The sequence below is a fragment of the Sesamum indicum genome, linkage group LG13 (genome assembly GCF_026168435.1).
Source record: "Sesamum indicum cultivar Baizhima isolate 11 linkage group LG13, ASM2616843v1, whole genome shotgun sequence".
In the NCBI taxonomy this organism is placed as follows: domain Eukaryota; kingdom Viridiplantae; phylum Streptophyta; class Magnoliopsida; order Lamiales; family Pedaliaceae; genus Sesamum; species Sesamum indicum.
This window is the reverse complement of record NC_142669.1, coordinates 8,395,191-8,418,789: the sequence shown is the minus strand read 5'-3', so window position 1 is coordinate 8,418,789 and position 23,599 is coordinate 8,395,191. Positions and strand designations below refer to the sequence as shown.

At 36.5% G+C, this 23,599-nt stretch overlaps 6 protein-coding genes across 12 annotated transcripts; 4 read left to right on the top strand and 2 right to left on the bottom strand.

Moving 5' to 3' along the window:
• Positions 1-1,098: 1,098 nt before the first annotated feature.
• On the top strand, positions 1,099-2,822 carry LOC148784467 (beta-1,2-xylosyltransferase-like). The gene is made up of 2 exons (XM_088876848.1): positions 1,099-1,263; positions 1,607-2,822. Exons 1-2 carry the CDS (start codon positions 1,099-1,101, stop codon positions 2,327-2,329), a joined length of 888 nt encoding a protein of 295 aa, XP_088732974.1. The 3' UTR covers positions 2,330-2,822.
• A 693-nt stretch (positions 2,823-3,515) lies between these two features.
• Positions 3,516-5,704, bottom strand: LOC105155233 (small ribosomal subunit protein eS8). The gene is made up of 5 exons (XM_011071104.3): positions 5,550-5,704; positions 5,367-5,439; positions 4,536-4,863; positions 4,274-4,446; positions 3,516-3,852 (listed from the first exon to the last, which is right to left on the bottom strand). The coding sequence occupies exons 1-5, from the start codon at positions 5,551-5,553 to the stop codon at positions 3,771-3,773; spliced, it is 660 nt and encodes a 219-aa protein (XP_011069406.1). The 5' UTR covers positions 5,554-5,704; the 3' UTR covers positions 3,516-3,770.
• Positions 5,705-7,028: 1,324 nt separating this feature from the next.
• LOC148784466 (small ribosomal subunit protein eS8-like) lies at positions 7,029-9,193 on the bottom strand. Its single transcript, XM_088876847.1, has 5 exons — positions 9,190-9,193; positions 9,005-9,077; positions 8,185-8,512; positions 7,592-7,764; positions 7,029-7,110 (listed from the first exon to the last, which is right to left on the bottom strand). Exons 1-5 carry the CDS (start codon positions 9,191-9,193, stop codon positions 7,029-7,031), a joined length of 660 nt encoding a protein of 219 aa, XP_088732973.1.
• A 4,256-nt stretch (positions 9,194-13,449) lies between these two features.
• LOC105176619 (uncharacterized) lies at positions 13,450-14,140 on the top strand. The gene is made up of 2 exons (XM_011099493.3): positions 13,450-13,672; positions 13,789-14,140. Exons 1-2 carry the CDS (start codon positions 13,519-13,521, stop codon positions 13,935-13,937), a joined length of 303 nt encoding a protein of 100 aa, XP_011097795.1. The 5' UTR covers positions 13,450-13,518; the 3' UTR covers positions 13,938-14,140.
• A 2,460-nt stretch (positions 14,141-16,600) lies between these two features.
• LOC105176617 (scarecrow-like transcription factor PAT1) lies at positions 16,601-20,050 on the top strand. Of its 5 annotated transcripts, XM_088877092.1 has the most exons (3): positions 16,601-16,859; positions 17,460-19,285; positions 19,610-20,050. In XM_088877092.1, exon 2 carries the CDS (start codon positions 17,652-17,654, stop codon positions 19,257-19,259), a length of 1,608 nt encoding a protein of 535 aa, XP_088733218.1. In that variant the 5' UTR covers positions 16,601-16,859; positions 17,460-17,651; the 3' UTR covers positions 19,260-19,285; positions 19,610-20,050. The 5 variants fall into 5 exon arrangements, with proteins under 5 accessions (XP_088733218.1, XP_011097791.1, XP_011097792.1 ...); XM_011099489.3 differs by lacking the exon at positions 19,610-20,050 and having other exon boundaries at positions 16,601-16,812; positions 17,460-19,376; XM_011099490.3 differs by lacking the exon at positions 19,610-20,050 and having other exon boundaries at positions 17,460-19,376.
• A 937-nt stretch (positions 20,051-20,987) lies between these two features.
• On the top strand, positions 20,988-23,204 carry LOC105176616 (putative serine/threonine-protein kinase WNK11). Of its 3 annotated transcripts, none has more exons than XM_011099487.3 (3): positions 20,988-21,220; positions 21,709-22,212; positions 22,528-23,204. In XM_011099487.3, the coding sequence occupies exons 2-3, from the start codon at positions 21,709-21,711 to the stop codon at positions 22,924-22,926; spliced, it is 903 nt and encodes a 300-aa protein (XP_011097789.1). In that variant the 5' UTR covers positions 20,988-21,220; the 3' UTR covers positions 22,927-23,204. The 3 variants fall into 3 exon arrangements, with proteins under 3 accessions (XP_011097789.1, XP_011097788.1, XP_011097790.1); XM_011099486.3 differs by having other exon boundaries at positions 20,991-21,225; XM_011099488.3 differs by lacking the exon at positions 20,988-21,220 and adding an exon at positions 21,242-21,419.
• The last annotated feature ends 395 nt before the right edge of the window (positions 23,205-23,599 follow it).

The window sequence follows — 23,599 nt, the reverse complement described above, 5'->3', positions numbered from 1 at the left end:
AATAAATATTTATTGACTTATATTAAAAATAGTATCTTAATTTTATAGTTTTTGCCTCGAACTATATAAATTAAATTAATTTAATTAAAAAATAATAAGCAATTTATTTTTTTATATATTTTTTTAAATGCAACAATCTATCTCTTTGTTTTTTTAAGATGAAACAACTTATCTTTTTATTTAAATGAGATAAATTTATTTATTCGTAATATCATAGAAAGTAAAATTACATTCAATCCATATATTTGAGTCCAATGCAACTTGATATGAATTAAAATATTCTAAAAAGTAATAATACATCCAAATTTGCTGTTATGAAACTTTGACCGGGAAAAAGGTAGTCATTAATGACAACAAAATTTAGAGTTAGGAGTCCAACGTTTGATCTCATCTCATGCTCAGGTTTTTTTTTCTACCCAAACGCGCATACACATCTAAAAGGTCAATAAAATAATAATAATTATACAAACATTATATGAAATTTTTAAATATATTACAAGAAGGAATTATATTTAATCATCATCTGCAGTCATTTTCTGTAATCATATTTCCCGTGTTAAATATAATTTTGAAAGGAACGGTTTTCTTATAATATATGGGAAATTCTTTAACATAATTAAAATGTATTAATAAAAAATTTTTTGATGATATTAACAAAGAATTTGGATGGGGGCTATGCTTGGAGTCATTTTTTGATGATTAACATGCAAGTTTCAACACCTAAATCTCATTGGAATGTTTATTTCATTAAACTAGTAGAAGTGTTCCTTTTGTGGTCGGTGTGCAACATGTTGTATTTTGAGTCATTGAAAGATAAAGGTTTAAGTAATATTGAAGATTATTGTGCCAAGACCAGATAAATTAGCTGAAAATCTCTCATTTGAGGGGGAACCAAATTATCTTTTCGAGGGTCTGTTATAATTTGTTGCACCACGATTTAAGTCGTAGTTCCTCACCTTCTGGTTTTACATATACTTTCTGTGAGCAGTGAGACTAGTAAATTTTGAAATGGATATGAATCGTAAATTTATCACAAACTGCACATAGCTTAAGTAAAAGTTCATTGTCATTTCATTGGACTCGTTCTAAATTTATTAAATGGCTTTGTTTCAGTGGATTGAGGAGCCCACACTTTTAGTTACCCGGTTTGAATATGCAAACTTGTTTCACACGGTTACGGATTGGTACAGTACATATGTGGCTTCCCGAGTCACTGGCTTGCCCAATCGACCCCATGTAGTTTTCGTAGATGGCCACTGTCAGGTACGCCGCCGCGATTTGATCTTTGCTTTTGTAACATAATGCATGCTTTACCAAATATAATGCTAATTACAATTTGTTGGATAAGCACTAAACAGAAGCGGATAGGAGAAGTAAGGGCCGTAAGGTATTTAACGTAAGCGCAATGATATTATTTATAAAGCTGGTGTAGTGTAAACTGTAAAAGGTTTCTGCAACGGATTAAAGTATGCTGTGATGTTTCTGCTGATTTAAGTGTGTCTATAACCTGTGCGCTTTTGATAAAGATGATCTGTTTCTTAGTGCTTTATAATGTGTTTTTTTGCTCACCTTTAAGTAACAAATGCTATATTCTATGACAAATCAGACTCTATTGGAAGAAACATGGACGGCATTGTTTTCGAGCCTTACTTACGCTAAGAATTTTAGTAGCCCTGTTTGTTTTCGCCATGCTATTCTGGTCCCATTAGGATATGAAACTGCCCTATGTAGGGGACTATCTGAATCTATAGACTGCTGTGGAGCTTCTGCACAGGAATTGTGGCAAAAACCTGATACTAAAAAGACTGCTCGATTGTCTGAGTTTGGCGAGATGATAAGAGCAGCCTTTGGGTTCCCAGTGGATAGACACCATATCCCCAAGTCAGCCTCTGGTCATAACATTCTCTTTGTACGACGCGAGGATTATCTTGCTCATCCCCGTCATGGTGGTAGGGTACAAACAAGGCTTATCAATGAACAAGAAGTATTCAATTCTATAAAAAGCTGGGCATCAAATCATTCGGATTGTAAATTGAATGTTGTCAATGGACTGTTTGCGCACATGCCCATGAAAGAGCAAGTTCGAGCCATCCAAGATGCAGCCGTCATCATTGGCGCTCATGGAGCGGGTTTAACTCATATAGTTTCTGCAACTCCCAAGACAGTGATATTAGAGGTAATTAGCAGTGAATATAGGCGGCCGCATTTTGAGCTGATTGCCCGGTGGAAAGGGTTGGAATACCACGCTATACATCTTGCTGCATCTTATGCTAATCCTCCAGTAGTAATTAATAGACTGAGCGCCATCTTGAGAAACCTTGGATGCTGAAGGTGCGGAAACGTCAATCTGTCTAACTATTGAAGGAGAAAGAATGCAGCAGAGATTTGAGAATTTTGCCCAAGGTGGTGCTGCTTCCGCTAATACAACAGAGACTCGGATCATAGATTTTAGATAGCGAAGACTTCAATGCATGTTGATGGGAAGCATGATGGCTCATTACTCCGCAAACATGGGTGTCTTGGTTGCAGCTGGAAATAACACGCACAGGTTTGAATTGATGAAATGCCGAGCAGATACATTATTTTTCCCCGTAAACTTTCCTCTTCTCCGAGCAGGATTCCCATTCTTGTCAAGGAAAATGGTATACTTATCCTCACTCCTAACAACCATTTTTGAATGATAGAGAACTGTGAACCTTTTCTGTAATGTATTATTACATTCTTGCAAAAGGGGATGAGTGGTTTAAGAATGAAATTACAGATGACTGCTAGAGGGTGCGTATGGATTTCCTACATTAGCTGGATTTCATGCCCTTTGTCTATCTTGTTTGCTTGTTTCTTCTCCTTTTCCCCAGGTTCTTCATTCTACTTCTATGACTTGTTTTCTATGAATGAAAATAAGCCAAACTGCTCCATGCTCTCGATTGAAAGTGATTGATAAAAGTTTACTTGAGCTTTGATTCGTTGAATTTAACATATCAACTTAAATAAAATTTTCCGTTCAACAAGTTTTAAACTTTGATCAAATTTGAATCAATTAATGAGAAAGTAATAGAACATCATCAATAAGTTAATGAAAAGTAATAAAACACCAACAATAAAGACACTCGATGCATGTGCAGAAATTAAATATTAAAATTGTGTTTTATGGAGATTTTCATTGATAACTAAAAATAAATAAGACACCAAAAATACCACTCTATCTTAATAACAAAGTATAAATAGAGCTTAAATATGAAACTACTCAAACTCCACCTATGTTCAATTCAATAAAAGCTTGTTCAGGCTCTACTCGTTCAATAACCAAATCCACGCTGAACATATTTTTCAAAGTTAATAATTTAAACGAACTTGAATAATAACACGTTCAATTCCAACTTAATTTTCTAACATCCTTGTTTCTTTTGATGTTGCTAAAAATGAATTCACAATTTATGGAATCACAAGAGTTGATTGTCAAATTAATGTCATCGAATTACCAAAATCCAATAACATAAATTTGCATGAGAAAGCACTTATGGGGCAAAAACTAACGGACATTCAAGAAAATAATTACAACTAATTCCACAGTGAAAAGATCAAAGCAATCAATCAGCTAAAGATCACAAAACTAACAATGAGCGTCCTCGAGATATGACCTCAGTGACAAGTGAAATAATGTTCAATGTAACTCTGGAAAGCTCAACCAAACTACCCCCTCCTTCCAATGACAACAACAAAGTCGAAGAGTAACATTCTAGATTGGAGAATTTTCATGAGCTCGAACCAAATTAAGCTCCGCTTGCACCCTTTCCTTTCTTTCTCTGAAGTTTCTTCATGTAAAACTCCAACTCCTTGCCTTCCAAAATGTAACTGTAACCATAAACGATTTATGCACGTCAGAGACAGCATATTACAGACAAAAGGCAATATTAGCACTAGTTGAGAGCTGATTAAAGCTAGAAAAGAATAGGGGCATCGCAACTCATCATAAGAATAGCCATCAAACAAGATATAATACTTTGATACCCTAAACCATCCCCAAACCTGATCAGACAAAATATGTAAAAACAGTTTATCCTCAAAACAAGATCTTTCATGCTTTTAGCTGTAAACTTCCATCAGGTGGCACACCAGTATAACCTAATGTTATAAGCATGTTGATGGTTAGGGATGGCAGCATAACTTACTTAACATAACTATCAGCCTGATGCCATTTTACAGCCTAATCACAGTAGATCATGTGAATCCTTTTGTATTTTAGGTGAACAGATTTAACACAAAATATGCATACCCATCAGCACGCCCACACTGGCCTGGGCGTGAGGAGATAGCAGCTAGCAAACGGCCACTACTGAACTGTTCCTCAATATGTGGATCAATCTTGCGGTCTTGTTGACGCTTTTCTATCTTTCTCTGGACATGGTTACTCTTCTTTACCTCTTCAGTAGCAGCAGCCTCAGCCTCCTAGAATCCAGTCAAATGCAGTTAAAAGAAAATGTAAGCTGTGGACGAATATAACCAAAGAGCACTGCAAGAAGAAAAAGCATTATTACCTCTCCTTCCTTCTTGGCAGCAGTCTTCTTCTTGCGACCAATGTCAACTCCATAATGCTGAAGATACCACTGCTTGAATGGTGCAGCATCAACTTGAATAATAGCACTCTTTACCAAAGTCTGGGTCCTAACCAACTCATTATTAGATGCATTATAAACAACATCCAGAATACGAGTCTTTCGGGTCACAGCTTCACTCCCCCAAGAGTAGTTTCCTGTATCCAGCCTCAAGGCACGCCACTTGACATTACCACCACGAACTCTCACTCTGCGCACCGTCTTGTTGCTCGACAACTTTGTATTTGCGGGTTGTCTACCCAGCTCGTACCTAATAAATATAGCCAATAGAATCAACCAATCAAATACCAGCTGCAGAAGAATTGCTCTATTGGTATAGTAATACAATACAGAGTAAGTATATATGAAGTGCACTTAAATTCTAAATGCTCTCTGTATCAGCATCACAAGTACAAGAAATAAGTATCAGTTCAGGCTAAATGCAAGTTTTGGGCAGAGATAAAGACTAAAATAGGATCTTACAAACAAATGAAACCAATTCAGGACCATGTACTGAAAAATAATAAAGATCTATGTTTCCTTTTTCCAATCATGCAACCAGATATGGACCGAAAATACAACAAGATACAAATTTATAAGAAATCGTACTGAAGTATGCAGAAAACAGACGTGCTTAAAGTTACAAATCAGACTATCTAAACATTCAACAAAGAGATAAGAATTACACAACACAGTTAAATGCCCCAACAACAACTAAACGATATTAAGATAAGATTGAATTCAGCGAAAAAGGAAAAAGAATAAAAAAATTACTTTCTCTTCTTCCTCCAAGCCTTCTTCTTTCCTCCAGTAGCACGCCTCTTGTGCATGGAATCCCGAGAAATACCTATGCACAAACACCATTTCCGTCAGTCTTTCTCCAAAATAATCACCTACATGATTCAGCGAAATTGAGGTATTGACAACAAACTAAAAGTATGGCAACTGATGCTTTACCCATGATTGCCGACGAAGATTCTAGGGCTCCGGTTAATCTCCGATGGAATGCAGAGACTGAGACCGCGGTAAAATTGCAGCCAGCAAGAGGAGGAAACCGTAAGCTGAAGCGGGATGGGGCTTTAACACACTTACGCTGAAAACCCTAGATGATACAATTACAATTACACCCTCTCGATTTCATCTTTTAACGACGTCGTGTGGTTTTTATAATGCTCCCCTTTGTAGAATGATGACATAAGGAACCCAAGAGGAGTTTAAATGACCATTTTACCCCCAGAGTCGCCTTCTAGTTCCTTTCTCATCCATTGATTGAGGGTAAATGACATTTTAGCCCTACGTTTTCTGAAATGGGGCAATTGGTATTTGGTACACCACCACCTATTTTGATTAAAGGTGCGTTAAAAAATTATAAATTAAAAATAAATAAAATTATAAATTATAATTTATTAGAAAATTTTGATCAGCTCACTATAAAAAATAAATGAAAATCTAACGAAAACTAATACATTGAACAAATTATTAGGCGATTGTTAAAATTTAAGATATTAATAATTTTTTTAAAAAATATATATGTATCTGTAATTATAACAAATTTGATGAGAGCTCATAACAATTTATCCTAAATACTAATAATAATAATAATAATAATACCCAACTTATTTTTACATCATTTATTGTTAAAAATTGAACATGAGGAAATATTTCAAAAGACTCCCCAAGTGCCCATTACACTCACATATAATTAAAAAATTACATTTAATACACTTAAAATTACTTCACATTTAATAAATAAATTGCTCCATTAAAATTCATCAAACTTGATAATACTAATAAAACAGTGAATAAAAATTCACATTTACCCTCAATTACATTATTTTTAATTAATTTTTATTACAAATTAAATAAATCTTTTCTATGACTAAATCAAATCACTCTTATAAAGATAATTTAATATAAAAATAATTATTTGACCTATAATAATTTAATTTAGAATAAATACAAATTTTAATTTAATTTTTTATTAATATAAACAAATTAAATAAAACTTTGACTAGCAGATTTTATTTAAAAACAAATTTAAAAAATATTAGATATAATTTTTTGAATCATAAAAGCTTTGCATATAATTACACCAAACCTGAAGAGAAAGTATAATTATCCCTAAAACTAATTATAAAGAATATCAAAACCTAATAATTTTAGTTTGCATCAAACAGAATCCAGGGGCAAAAGTTTCAGCGAGTACACGAAAGTAACTACAGCTAATCCATCAGCCAAAAGATCGAAGCAGTCGGTCAGCCAGGAAACACAATTAAGCATAATTGTCCATGAGACGGACATCACCTCAATGACAATTGAAATGTTCAATACAACTCTGGAAAGCTCAGCATAACTATTGTTCTGCTCATTGTAATGATAAATAAAAAGGATAAAGTAACTTTCTGGATTGCAAAATTTTGATGAGCTCGATGAAATTTAAGCGCCACCTGCACCTTTTCCTTTCTTCCTCTGTATCTTCTTCATGTAAAATTCCAACTCCTTGCCCTCCAAAATATAACTACAATCATAAACAATTTATACCACATTAGATCCAAGACATATTACAGACAATAGGTTATAGTAACGCTAGTATAGTGCTTATTATTATAACTATAATAGAACATGTAGCACCCTAATTGAAAATATGGGAATAAGCAATAGTTGGTCAGACAAAATGGTAAACCATCCTCACCAAAAAATATATGTAAAAGCAATAAGTCTCTTTCCAACTTTCACCAACAGACTAGTTTATAGTTAAGCAAATGTAGCCCATGAAGAAAGCCAAGCACTTCATCAGATAGCATACTAGTATAACTTTAAGTAGATACAAGCACAATGACTGTTAGAATTCAAGCAGTGTACTAGTGTAATTTTGTGTAGCTATCAGACAAATCCCATTTCAAGGATCAATGGTTGTTCATCATTTGAAAACTTTAGTATTTCGGGATCAAGAAATTAAACAAAAATAAAGGGGGAAAAGAAAAAGAAAAAACACATACCCATCAGCACGCCCACATTGTCCAGGGCGTGAGGAGATCGCAGCTAACAAACGGCCACCACCGAATTGCTCCTCAATATGTGCGTCAATTTTACGATCCTGTTGACGCTTTTCAAGTTTTCTTTGGACATGGTTGCTCTTCTTTGCCTCTTCAGCAGCAGCAGCCTCAGTCTCCTAAAGTGCAGGCAAAACAAAAAATAACTAGGCCACTAATTTCATATCTATTTAAAGATTTCCAGATGGTATGGGGCTAAAATGAAAACCTTAACAAAAGGGCCACAAGAAACTTGTCAACATCCTAAAATCACAGTCTTCCAAGACTTGCTTAATGTTCTATGTTTGTATTGAAGAGTTTTAGCGCCAAATATTGTTTCCTCCCCGCAAATAATAGAACTGTTGGCCTTTACTTAATGCATTTCTTTTTCTTTTTCCATTTCATTAGAGAAAACCAAAATCTATAACATGAGCATTAGCACAATCACCTTCATGAGTCCTCTAATGCCTATATCACACAGAAGGTTTTATAGTATTTCTCACAAAACTAGTCTGCCAACTGCAGTTAAAAACACAAGGGAGAAGAAAGGGTAATATTACCTCTCCTTCCTTCTTGGCAGCAGTCTTCTTCTTGCGACCAATGTCAACTCCATAATGCTGAAGATACCACTGCTTGAATGGTGCAGCGTCCACTTGGATAATAGCACCTTTAACCAATGTCTGCGTCCTAACCAACTCGTTGTTGGATGCATTATAAACAACATCCAAAATACGGGTCTTTCTGGTCACAGCTTCACTTCCCCAAGAGAAGTTTCCTGTATCCAACCTCAAAGCACGCCACTTCACATTACCTCCACGAACTCTCACCCTGCGTACTGTCTTGTTACTCGACAACTTTGTGTTTGCGGGTTGTCTACCGAGCTCATACCTAATTATCACACAAAACATATTAACAAATCAAATAGCTCCCTTGCCAGAGCTAGTGTACATTATAACAAGAACTGCCAAAGTCTGAATAAACAATGTACAAAAACTTAAATACATATGCTTATTTTGCTAATTCTGATTCAGAAGAACACGTACAAAAACATAAGTAAACAAATTAGCACAAACGGCTGAATAAAAGTTTTGGACAGAATCAATGAGTTAAACAGGATCTGATGAAAAAGATGAAATTAGTTCAGGACCACATACTAAAAAAGTAAGGTTGATGTTTTCTTTCAGAAAGTGAGCAAATGCAGACCAACAGGGGAGCAAAAAATACAATCTCTACACAAATTCCTAGCAGTAGTTTGCAGAAGCACCAACGCGCTCAAACTTACAAATCAGATATATGAACATTCAATAGATAAAAGATTCACACGAACTAAACAAAAAGCTAAGACATTAACCAATACACATCAACAACAGATAAAATTACTTTCTCTTCTTCCTCCAGGCCTTCTTCTTTCCTCCAGTGGCACGCCTCTTGTGCATGGAATCCCGAGAAATACCTGTGCATCAATACCATTTACGTTACTCTCTCTCTCTCCATAATCACCAAAAAGATTCAAATGACCAGAACGTTTCAGACAAAGGAAGCCGGAAATTAAACTGAAATCATACCCATGATTGCCGGCGGTGGATTCTAGGGCTACGATTAATTGCAAGGCAGCAACGGCGGTACTCCAGCAATGAAAGAAGACGAATGATGGGTTCGCTGAGGCTTTTAGATGCTCCGCTCAAAACCCTAGATCTCCCAAATTACCAATACACCCTCCAAATTTTAAACACGAACGACGCCGTTTTTATGACCACTGTACCCCGAAGCCTTAATCAAAGGCTGGCAGCGCCAGCCTTGGTCAAAGGCTGGCGCTGCCAGCCAATAATGGAGGGCTGGCCGCTGCCAGCCCTCATTAAAGAGGGCTGGCCGCGCGGGCCAGCCCTCCATTAAAGGGGGCTGGCCCGCGCGGGCCAGCCCCCTTTAATGTATATATATATATTATATATATATATTATATTATATATATAATATATAATATATATATATTATATATATATATATATTATATATATTATATATATATATTATATTATATATATAATATATAATATATATATATTATATATATATATATTATATATATTATATATATATATATTATATACATATATACATGGCCTATTCAAAGGCTGGTAGGTACCAGCCTTTGAATAAGGCTGGTACGTGCCAGCCTTTCAATCAGGCAGGTACGTACCAGCCTTTCAATCAGGCAGGTATGTACCAGCCTTTGCGACCTACCCGAATAAACGCAGCACTACTCGCCTATATATATGCGTACATCCTTGTTTCCGTCATCTACATACCAGCCTTTGAGATTTTTCTTACATCATATTAATATCTTGTTCCTCATTTTTACGTAGAAACTTGCAACAAAATGGCTTCTTCATCTTCTCGCATTGAGATTTTTCTGTATTTTGGTGGTGAATTATCGAGCGATGGATGGTCTGTTACATATGATCAGACGCCCATTGCATCAATGAGGATCCCCCGTTCATCCAGTTATGATCAATTTTTATCAAAAATCTACAAAAAAATTGGTGTTGATAGCTCCCGATTTTCGTTGAATGTTTCTGCAAAACATTCGTGCCAATACCTAGGGCGAATTAAGGAAACACTGATACCAATAAAGGATGACGATACATTGTCATTCTTTACTGATCCTACAGCTGGATTTCCACTAATGGAAATATTCGTCGAAACGGTGGAAATCCAGCACGATGATTCTCCACAAATTGGCCGAGGTTGGGGAGCTTTCGATTCCCGACAGTTGGTGGATGACAACTCACAAATGAGTCAACAATGGGGGGAATACATGGCGATGTTATCCAATCAAGGATTTCCGTCTTCCTCCAACTACGAAAATTTCACTGGTACCTATAACTCTAATTTCGATGCAGGTACTTCTAACCCCGATCTTGGTGCAGGCACATCACATTATGATACAGATTGTTATACTCCGAATGTGGTGTCTGTCACACAAGGGCTCGATAATATTGAACTTAATTACACAGAGCCCACCCACTCACATACTCCATCCACCTCCCATTTTATACCAACTTCTGCACAACACATTGCCGAGCCAGAAGACCCTATTGCGGACAGCCTGGCTAATGAATCCTTTGCAGCTTCCGAACCGGATGAAGTGGATTATCCAATTCCACCTGAGGATGGAAACGAAGATGTTGACATAAATGTTGTCGCCGAAAATGTTGCACAAGGTACGTCAACATCCTCTCAGCCGGTTACGGCACAACGAACTTCTCAGGAAACATTTTACCGCTCCATACCATTTTTTGAACAAACATTCCCGGAGGTACCAGTGGATTCCATTGATGTACCGAACTTAAGGTATGCAAAATTTTATGACAAAAACGAAGGCAGACTTGATGTGGGAATGCTTTTCAAAAATAAAGAAGCTTTAATCGAGGCGGTGAAAGATCACTCAATACGACATGCCCGACGCGAGTATTGGGTACCTGAGAGTTCAAAGACCAAGTGGAAAGTATTGTGTAGGCATACCACCGAAGGTATAAATATATATATTTTTTTGTCGTATATGTCTAAACATACAAAATTATTCGACTGATTCGTCTTTATTTTTCGCAGCTATGCGGTGTAGATGGGAGCTGCGAGGCATTTACAAACCAAAAATGGGAAGGTGGACAATAACAAAATACGGAGGGGACCATACATGTATATTGAATCAAATGTCCCTTGAACACGGTAATTTAGATAGAGTATATGTTGCTTCTTTATTGTTAGGACATGTAAAATGCAACCCGTCGTACGGAATCAAGCATGTCATCCAGACTGTGAAAGACCATACCGGATACGATATAGCATATCAAAAGGCATGGTACAGTTTGAAAATGGCACGTGAGATGGTTTATGGCACATGGGAGAGCTCCGTTCAAAAGCTACCCAAATACTTGGGAGCTCTCCAAAAATATAATCCAGGAACGATTGTTGAATGGCAACATAAAGCCCGCGACACATCAACCGGTGCATATGTGATAGGGTACGTATTCTGGGCGTTCAAGCCGTGCATTGAAGGGTTCCAACACTGTCGCAACCTTATCAGTGTAGATGGAACCCATCTATACACAAAGTACAAGCACAAGATGTTGATTGCTGCTGCCATGGATGGAAATCAACAGGTACTTCCTCTTGCTTTTGCTGTTGTCGATGAAGAATCACTTTTATGAAAATGCCCCAACAACAACTAAACGATATTAAGATAAGATTGAATTCAGCAAAAAAGGAAAAAGAATAAAAAAATTACTTTCTCTTCTTCCTCCAGGCCTTCTTCTGTCCTCCAGTGGCACGCCTCTTGTGCATGGAATCCCGAGAAATACCTGTGCATCAATACCATCTACGTTACTCTCTCTCTCTCCATAATCACCAAAAAGATTCAAATGACCAGAACGTTTCAGACAAAGGAAGCCGGAAATTAAACTGAAATCATACCCATGATTGCCGGCGGTGGATTCTAGGGCTACGATTAATTGCAAGGCAGCAAGGGCGGTACTCCAGCAATGAAAGAAGACGAATGATGAGTTCGCTGAGGCTTTTAGATGCTCCGCTCAAAACCCTAGATCTCCCAAATTACCAATACACCCTCCAGATTTTAAACACTGTACCCCGAAGGCTATTTTTGCATTTCTTTTATCAGGACTCTATTGATGCCAAGCCCAACTACAAAGCCCAATTATGAAGTAGTAACCAAATGGGTTTAGCTGTGACCCAATAATTTGGGCCACTATTATGAGTATGGGCCGGCCAATTAAACTCCCATTTGTTCTTTTTTTTTTGTTACATTTTTTAAAATTTAATATAATTATAAATTATTTTTATTATTTAAAAAATCCATAAACATATAAATTTTGAAGAATTTGATGAAAATATCAACTTTATTTTAATTAATTTTCAAACACCCCTGTTTGAGATCCATAATTACAGTAAAACCTTTATAAATTGATAAACTCTCTAAAATAATAAAATCTTTCGGTCCTGACTTGGACCTTTGTAAAAAATCATCAAATTCGATAAGATAATAAGATAATAATTTTTTAAAATTTTTTCCTTTATAAATATTAGGTCACATTAAAACTCCAAATTAATAATTCATAAATATTATAATTATAAATATTATGGTAATTTGCTAAAATATAAAGTCTGTAATACTTTATGCATTTCATCATTCATCTATGATTTTGCGGTGACTTTTAGATGAGAAGACATGGTTGGGTGTCATGAATTATTTTATTTTCATATTGAGATTTATATAGTATATGTTTCATTCATCATGCATTAATATATTTACAACGAATTAATGTAAACATATATATTTAAGTAATTTCAATGAATTGATACATGCGTATATGAATATAATAGTTAATTGTATACAATGAATTGATATTATATACATGAATATATTTAATTAGTTACAAAGAATTGATTGATGTATGAATATAATCAATGAAACATATATGAATTCATTTATTTTCAATACATATGTACTAAAATTTGCTAAATTTAAAAAGTCTCTCTTTTAATTAATAAAATATTAATTTATTGATAAATTAATACCTCTCTAAATTAATAAAATTTCATGGTGCCAAAATTATTAATTTATAGAGGTTTTACTGTATTAATAATATATAATTTAAAACTAAAATTAAGAAATTATAAAAATATTTTTAATTTAAATTATTTAATAAGTTTGTTATATTTATAAATTTATAGTTATAAATTTGTCGTAAAAATTATTAGTAATTAGAAAATATTTGTTTTTTTAAATAAAACATAATGTTGGATGAAACCCATACGGAGGTTGAAGACTGAATAGTGAAGAGTTGCATTGCGGAAGAGCTAAGAGAGAAGAAGGAGAAATGAATACTGATATAACGGCGTCGGTGAAGCCGGAGTACCCGGTGATAGATCGGAATCCTCCTTTTACGAAGACCGTTGCCAATTTCAACACCCTTGACTACCTCCGCCTCACCACCATCACCGGCGTCTCCGTCGTCGTCGGTTACCTTTCCGGTACCCGCTGCTTTCCTCACATTGTCATAGCTCTGATTAGTTGATTCGATTTTTCATTTCGGAGAAATTTGGTCTATTGTTTGCTGAGGCTTTTTGGTGTTTTGATGAATGATTAGGGATTAAGCCGGGAATTAGGGGGCCGTCGATGGTGACGGGAGGTTTGATAGGGGTAATGGGAGGTTTCATGTACGCGTACCAGAATTCTGCCGGGAGACTCATGGGTTTTTTTCCCAATGAAGGCGAGGTTGCCAAGTACAAGAAGTGATTTTTTTTTTATTTTCTTTTTTGGCCCCGGAGTTTCTGTCTTTTCTTGCCTTCTTATTAATGCTTCATCGTGTTGGTATTTCTGGTGGAATTGATCCCTAAGAGGGATGATTCCTTGTTTAGGTTTTATTATGTTTAAATTTTCTGTAAGAAGCATCTCACCATGTTATTATGTTGCCTGACTAATCATATTCTTGACAGCAACTATCTTGACTTTAATAATCTTCTTGGTTGTGTTTGTGGATGGAACTAAGTTTGGTGTCATGCACTTTAGTTTGTTTCAAGTCGAATTTCTCTCCTCTACTTATATTTATGTTTCTTGGATGGGGATTAGATGAATCTGTTGCCAATTATTCGCAGTGTTTCTCTGTAATTCATTCCACTGTCTTGTAACAATAACATTATGGGAATGAAGTTGTTTCTCCAAATCACCAATTGATGACCGATTTAAGATATCGAAGCCAACTCATTGCCAGATTTCAAGGTTGAACGCAGATGGATACCACACCTCCATGAATGATGTTTGGATTCTTTAATCAGGAAGTGAAACTCGAATCAGGAAGCACTCGACTTTACTTGGGCAATGTTGTGAGTCTCCTGTTTACTTTACCTATTCTTGCATAATTGAGCTTAGTTGTGGACAACACAATTGCTAAATAGCATTCATATTTGCTTACTCTGATCTCTGCAATGAACATAGGAAGGAAAAAAAAAAGATATCTCTATATAGTATTAGTTTATTACTTGTGATTGGTTGAAGCTGGAAAATTACTCTTGAGAGTGGATACATTCATGCAAGTACTTATGTGGAGTTTGCTTTACTTGAGGATGATAGCCTATCTTTGTTTCTTGAGATTTCTTGGTGTTTCAAAGTAGTTGCATGCTTCTGGAGTGTCCAAAATGGTTACTGATACTGGGCTTGTGCATGTTACAGAGCAATGTTTATACTGATTTGGCACAGGGAAGTGTATGGTGTGTAGATATTCAATCTCTGTTGAATTATTTCAGCAAACCCAAGATCATCTGATCTTTTAGTTGAACTTTAGTAGGTGATTTCCTAGCTTTTATGCAAAATATACACTGTAGTCGTGGAATACAAAATTCTTATTCAAATCAGATTTAACCGAACCAAATACATGACATAGCAAATATGATAGACTTGTCATCTGATCTGTTACTATGCAGCAATTACACATTAAATATATTGTACTTGGCGTAAAATTGGTTCAGATCTACCTAAATTCGATCTGATGAGCATTTTATGGGTGTACTAGTTTTCGACTTACTTATAATGATTAAATTGCTGCGTGATTCACTCTGCTTCCAGCCGACAGCCATTCCCTTTATTTTGGACAAGTTACTACAGACAATTAACATGACCCGAATTGGTGGATGGTGAATAAGATGAAGATTGATAGTCGTAGAGTGGAAATCCGCCAGTCCGACGCAGTTTTCATATTATTATGTACATTTGACTTTTGAGCTTCTAATGACTCGATTATCAACAGTTACGACATCATTACGGACTGCTGACGAAACATTAATTCCATCAAATATTTCATAGGAGGGCAAATAGTGGTTAAATATATGAATTATATATATTCCATCATTACGCAGTTTTGTATTATGAATTATATGAATTTGTGCTTTACTTACTAATAGTTTTTCTTTCTTATTCTTTTTCTCACTACTATATAATGCAAGGAGTGTTTGTAATTGATTTTGCTTTTATTACGAGAATAAGTTGTAAAGAACGTTGGAATTGTTTGAAACTGAAATTAAAAGTGAAAAAGGAATCGAAATATTAATGTTTACAATTTTATTTATAGAAGTTGGTTGAGAGTTGCTTATAACTTTTGATTTAAATCAGTTTAATTTTAAGCAGTTCGAATATAAAAACTATAAAATAAAAATACTATTTTCAATAATAAGCTGATGAGTATTTACTTTTGATATTTGCAAATACGACATTGATACTCTAACTTTGTGAATTTCAGGTAGACGAGATATATTCCAATATTATTCAAGTAGGGTTATGAATTTTAGCATCAGAAAACAATGACATTTATCAAATTACTTTAATAATACCATTTTCGATTAAAATCTTATGAATTAATATTGGCAAAGAATTCATATTAAGTATTGTCATGAAACCCTTTTGGCCAAATAGAAAATAAGCTAACCAGTAATCATGAAATCAAAGGAAGTGAGAAATAGATGAGATATCATAATCAAGAATCTCACCTAATATTCTTATGTTCAAGAATTAAATCTTTCTTGCAAGCAACAACAATAATCTAATAGCATTAATGACAACAAAATTTAGAGTTAGGAGTCCAACGTTTGATCTCATCTCATGGTCAGGTTTTCTTTTTTCTACCCAAACGCGCATACACATCTGAAAGGTCAATAAAATAATAATAATTATACAAACATTATATGAAATTTTTAAATATATTACAAGAAGGAATTATATTTAATCATCATGTGCAGTCATTTTCTGTAATCATATTTCCCGTGTTAAATATAATTTTGAAAGGGACGGTTTTCTTATAATATATGGGAAATTTTTTAACATAATTAAAATGTATTAATATAATTTTTTTTTTTTAAAATGAAATGTTATTTTCATAGGATGCTCAAACTATATGCTAGGGCGCGTCTGTTTGGTTACGAGTAGGAAACACGCGCGGATGTGGCTTTACCAGCTCCTTGGCAAGCATGGGGAGCATTAGCGGTGGATTGAAGACCCACCTACACTTATAGATATGCGAGGGAATAAACAATGCCCAAATTATCTAAACTAGGAACAATATGTTTGCTGGATTTTCCATATTTTACGTTTCTTGATGTCTTGATATGGGGGCTCGCTGCTGGTTGGTGATTGAATTTTTGTTGGATGATGTTCTTGTTCTTGTTCTTGGTATTGCTTCTGAATGTTTGAGGTTTCAGATTTGTGTCCATTCTTTTTTTTTTTTGTGATTTCTTGGGTTATGCTGAGAGGCTTTCTTACTGATGAACTTGATTTTTGCCAAAGATATGATCTTTGTTTGCACACAGTACACACAGTTATGATGCCTGTTTCTTGGTTTTGTGATGCTTTGCAAGGATGGATGGATGGATTTGGGCAAACTGTTGAAGATTGAAAGGAGTGATTTTTGTAGGACTGACGTTAATTTGTTGATGGATTGAGATAGGATGAAGCAGAAATTTGGCCTTTCACTGCCCTTTTCTTGCTATTTCAGTTCAGTTGTGTTAACTGTCAAACTTGGTGTTGGAACCCCCTTTATTAATTCTTACGACATCAAAGAACTGCTATATTCAATCTGGTATTAAGTTGTATTTTGACCTGTGTGCCAGTCAAACTTATATGTTTATTAGTTAAGGTTGTGTTTTGGTTGGATAATCTGATGTTGTGATAGACTTCAGATTATTGAGCTCCCATTTTTGAACTGGTTCAAATCCAAATCATTTTCTCCAAATGTTAAGAGCTTCTTGATCATTCTTGTTTGTTCCCGTACAGGTTATGCCAGTTTGCAGTGAAAAAAGATGCCCGAATTAATGTTCCAGGCCTCATATTTCGGATGTTGGAGGGTCGAAGTTATAAATGCTGAAGGATATTAGTCATCCTGAGTGCTCAGTAGATTCATGTTCTCCTGATTTTTCCTTGATTTTCTTTGCCTCGTGTTAAATCTTCAAGCTAGTTTCGTCAAGAATGACATCTCAGAATCATGACAACATAGCTGGATCCGGTAGATTTGTCCACCAACCACTTGAGGAGCTGGAGTCCTATCTCTTAGATCCATCTTGCAATCTAGATCACTTCATTAGCTGTGACGGTGAGAGTCAGGGGATACAATTCCCAGCTGAAATATATGAACAGCGTTGTCGTGTTGATTCATCAATAGCAAGTGGCAGCTACTCATTTTATAATTCTCCTTCCGCTGTCAGTTTCTCATCTAATGTGAGTTCCAGTACTCAACCAGATTGTGTATCAGATACAAACAATTCTATTCACGATACCCGTCTTTCTGTAAGCAGGGCTTGCTCATTAGACTGCGAAAATGACCTGGAAAACAAGTTAGGAGAACTAAGACCTTTGCAGCCTATTCTTGGGCCCGACTCTCGGGGAGTGGGTGCAGGTAGTCAATTCTCAATCGAGCCACAGTTGTCAAAAGAAGCAATGGACATAATCCAATGCAAGAACTTAAAGGAGATGCTTGTTGCTTGTGCAAAATCTGTGGCAGATAATGACCTGTTCACTTCGGAGCTCTTTATGTCTGAATTACGGTTAATGGTTTCAGTTTGTGGGGAACCATTGCAGCGGTTAGGAGCTTATATGTTAGAGGGTTTGGTTGCTAGATTGTCATCCTCAGGGAGCTCCATCTATAAAGCCTTAAGATGCAAAGAGCCTACCAGCCCCGAGCTCCTATCCTACATGCATTTACTTTATGAGATCTGTCCGTATTTCAAGTTTGGCTATTTGTCGGCAAATGGGGCCATTGCTGAGGCCATGAAAAACGAAACCAGGATACATATAATAGATTTTCAGATTGCTCAGGGTAGCCAATGGATCACTCTTATCCAAGCTCTTGCCACTCGGCCTGGTGGGCCACCACAAATGCGCATCACCGGTGTAGATGATCCCGTGTCAGCTTACGCCCGAGGAGGTGGTCTTGAAATTGTGGGCCAGAGGCTATCTAGGCTCGCAAAATCATGTGGAGTACCATTTGAGTTTCATGGTTTGGCCATTTCTGGTTGTGATCTTGAAAGAAAACACCTCAAGATTCAGGCAGGGGAAGCTCTAGTGGTGAACTTTGCGATGATGCTGCACCACATGCCAGATGAGAGTGTCAGCATTGAGAATCACCGGGATAGACTCTTGAGGATGGTCAAAAACTTGTCTCCCAAGGTTGTTACTCTAGTTGAGCAAGAATCAAACACCAATACTGCTCCTTTTGTCCTACGTTTCATCGAGACACTTGAGTATTACCTCGCCATATTTGAATCAATAGACGTCGCCTTATCCAGGGAGAACAAGGAACGGATAAACGTTGAACAGCATTGTCTGGCTCGGGATATTGTGAATGTGATAGCTTGTGAAGGGCCAGAGAGAGTGGAACGTCATGAGCTTCTTGAAAAGTGGAGACGACGATTTGCTATGGCTGGGTTCTCCCCATTTCCCTTGAGTTCATTTGTGAACTCTACGATCAAGAATCTGCTGAAGAACTACTCTGGGAGCTATAGACTTGTGGAGGGGGATGGGTGTCTCTATCTTGGCTGGATGAATCGAAATTTAGTTGCCTCCTGCGCATGGATATAGTTCCTATATATGCTTCATGTTCTCAGGCTAAGTCAAATTTTGAGATTTTATGTAACATCGACAATCTTGGTTTTTGTGTTTTCTCTAATAATATGCAGCACTTGTGCTTTTCACAAATCTAGGAGAGAGATCAATACATAAAACACGCTGAGGATATTACTTGCCGTTGTATAGATTGTAGCAGTATTTCTTGTTGCCCATTTTCCTTACATGATTGTCTGCTAGTCATCTGTTTTTGTAAAATGAAACGAAAATATAACACCGAGGTTGGGGGAACAATGGTTAGACGGATATATAGGAGGATTGTCAAAGCTATGACCTTCAACATGATTTTCTCTACTCTCATGCAGATTTAAGCCACCGCCTACATTTACATAGCAGGCAGGGACTTCATGCTGAGATTATTTCGGGCAATTTGCGTGGGGGCAGCTTCAGCATCCAAATCCTGCACCTGCTCATTAGTTCGCTTTTCAGCAACACCACTAATTCCGATGCCAAAATCAAGGCTAATTGAGCTACTCTCTTCTGTCCCATTCTTGGATGTTCGACTATATGTTGCAGTCGTAGCAAATCCACTGTTGCTGCTCTTAGCAGTTGGGACATCATGCTTCCTCACCGGGCATCCCATGTTTGTGCACTTGTAATAGCTCCTGGAGTTTCAGATTCAACAGATAAGGAGGAGCATAATTGAAGGTTTGATTACAGTTTGCAGTTTGTAGAATAAATTGAAGCCTATGTTTATATATCTTCCTGAGGAAAATTATTCTATATCATGGTTTAATTAGTTTAAATGATTCAGGCAACAGCTATTTTGAGCATGGTCTCCATATTAATTAGGGATCTAGTCAACTGTCGTACCTTGGCTGACGAAAAGGTAAAGAAATATAAGGTGTTAGGTCGTACCAACACTATAACTGGTTTATTCGTTTATACATGTGTTATTCTCAACTCACAAGAATCAAGTATGATCCTAGCCTTAACCGAAAAATCTCCCTTTCGCAACTTCGCCAGGTAATTTCAATTGTTTTCAAGTTTATTTAGTTTTCAATTACTTCTTTTTTTATCATCAATCTCCCCCATTATTTTTTTTTTCTTAAAAAAATCAACTTAAAATCAGTCTCTGTGGATCGACCCTACTTCCACTTTCACAAGTGTAACAGGAATTATTTTTGTTGTCTCGACACCCATCACAAGAAAATTTCCACTAAACCTAAACGGACGTAATTCATTAAGCTCCATTAATCAGAGTGAAATTGAATATTCTCCAAGCGAACGCTTAGCTTAACGTTAAAGAGAAATCATTGACAAAACATCAAATCTCAACGTAAAACAATAATTGCGGAAAACATAACACATTTGAGCACGGGGCAACTGCATATCTTACTGCGAGATACTTCCAACATCAACCCTTAATAACTTAACCATCATAAACCCTGGAGTTTCAATGTATTCTTCAACTGGCAAATTCATTGAGCTAACAAACAGTGCGCTCACTAGCTACTGAAGCAAATAGCACTGACCAAGGCTAAAGGAGGAACAAAATGTGACCTTATGGAGACGGGGGGTTTCGAGGGACGACGTCGGAATGAGCCACGAGACTTTCGGGATCTTCGCCGGCGACATGAGCTTATAATAAAGAATATTATTAATTATAACAAATTTTATGGGAAGTCGTAAATTTCTAAAATAGAAATTGTCGTGAGAAAAAAATCAAAACGCCGTCTTTCAGTAGAATACCAAAAGTAACCTTAGGTGGGGGTTTGTTTTCCCTAATCCGTAAACAATTAAGGAAAAATTTCACCTGATAAGAGTCAAAAGCGATAAAACCTCATTATAAATACATCAGCGCTCCGCCATTTGTCTCTTCCCATTCCTTTTGCTTCGTCTGACCTCTGTACAGAATACCGCCGTCTGTCTTTCTTCATCTACCCGACTGGAAATCCCGCTCCAAGGCAGCCATTGTACGGTAAAATCTCGTTTATTTCGTTGCTCTTGTTGTGAGCGCGCCAGTGAATTTGTTCAATTTCGTTACATTACGTGGAATAGTGTTGGAGCGATTGTTTCCCATGAGAATTGATGAGATGGGAAAGAGATGTGTGTTTTGAGTTTTTGCGATTCGTAATTGTGGGAGAATTGTGAGTTTCTTGATGATATAATGAGGTAAGGACTGTTTTGAGAGAAAATTCTGATTTTTTTTTTTAAAAGTTGTTTTGTTTTTATTAATTTGTTTATCTGCAAATACTGAAGATTTAACTTACTTCAGCTATCTGGGCTGCAATATGTGAAACCAACTTTTTAATTCAAAGTATAGAGTATGATTTATGGGGATTTGCAATGGTTACACTGTTTCAATTTATTCGTTGCTTGTTTGTGAAGCAAAAATTTATCTCAATGCAGGAGCATGTTTTTGAGTAATTCAATTGAATTTATTTGAAATCTTTGATTGCAGATGCCTAGCATGGGTTCTGACATGGGAGATCGTGATAGGGAGCTGTTTGTGGAAGTTGATCCAACTGGTAGGTATGGCCGGTATAGTGAGCTTCTCGGGTCGGGGGCTGTAAAGAAAGTGTATAGGGCCTTCGACCAAGAAGAAGGAATTGAGGTGGCATGGAACCAAGTTAAGTTACGGAACTTAAGCGACGATGAAACCATGATCAACCGGTTGTATTCAGAGGTTCGGTTGCTGGGGAGTTTAAAAAACAAGAATATTATCGCATTGTACTCAGTATGGAGGGATGAGGAGAGGAACACTCTGAATTTCATTACTGAGGTTTGTACATCAGGGAATTTGAGGGAATACAGGAAGAAGCATAGGCAGGTTTCAATGAAGGCTTTGAAGAAGTGGTCCAGGCAGATTCTCAAGGGCTTGGACTATTTGCACACTAATGACCCCTGTGTGATTCATAGGGATCTCAATTGTAGCAATATTTTCATCAATGGCAATATTGGTCAGGTGAGCATATTAAACAGCTTTCTTTCTGTCTTGTTCTTTCTTTCTTTTCACACTTTGGATAGCTGAATTTTCCTGTGACTGAGTTGAGTGGTCGCTGAAACATATACAACAATTGATCAACCGCACAAGAATGAGATAAATATAGCATTAGTATAATTTGATCACCTGATACAGTGAAATTAGGCTTGCTGGTAAATTTAGTTTCCTCTTCAAGTTTTTCCTACTTTGCCACTAGCAATCATTCAATTGTGATTCACAAAGTTAGTTTTCTTTGTAGCCCAATTAAATTACATGTTTGAGTTTCTACTCATGTAGGTGAAGATCGGTGATTTGGGATTGGCAGCAACAGTGGGGAAAAATCACTCAGCCCATTCGGTGCTCGGAACACCAGAATTCATGGCACCTGAGTTATATGATGAGGACTACACGGAGATGATTGACATATATTCGTTCGGTATGTGCTTGCTGGAGATGGTGACTCTCGAGTTACCCTACAGTGAATGTGACAATGTTGTCAAGATATATAAAAAGGTGACTTCTGGGGTGAGACCTCAAGCCATGAACAAGGTTAAGGACCCTGAGGTGAAAGCATTCATCGAGAAGTGTCTTGCTCAGCCAAGGGCTAGACCATCAGCCGCTGATCTCCTCAAAGACCCGTTTTTTGACAGTATTCTTGATGACGACGATGAAAATGGTGATAATAGTATAAGCTAACAGTGGCAGTTGAAAATTTCGTTAGGTTGTGTGTGTTGTCAGTTAGTTCTTCTCATTCCTGCCACTGAATTTTGAAAGGGTGCTGCGAATGGTGTTTTTGAAATTTGATGGTATCCCTAGTATTCTTTTGTTGATTGGTTTTGGCAAACTACCCCAAACGTAAGAAGGAGATGATGTGGGGAAGGTTTGCTCTGTGCTGGTGGTTTGTGTAAATAGAGTTTGAATTCATAAGGCATTCAGCATTTGGGAAAAAGATCTGAATTGTATATTGTGGATAATCTTGTCTTATCCTGACATTTTCTTCAAATTTGATTGTCATCACCATGAAGAAAAAAGTATTAAGAGGTTGATGATGATCTATGCTACTTTGGTTATCCACTTATCCTGGTCGATATTGACTTTAACCTTCTTGCTTTGCACCATAATTACTCGTTCCGCGCCTCTCTCTCACGCCCACCAACTCCGAAATGTTAATCCCGACTGGATTTAGCTCAACTCAAATTCTACACATAACAAGTGAATTGCACCTTCTACAAACGGAAGATATCTGCATAAACTACCCACTTTCATGTGGTCATCATAAATCTGAAAAAGAGAGAAAAATAAACTAATAAAACCAAAGAGGAAAAGAAAAAAAAAAACACGCACACACACATAGTGAAGTGAAAGCGTG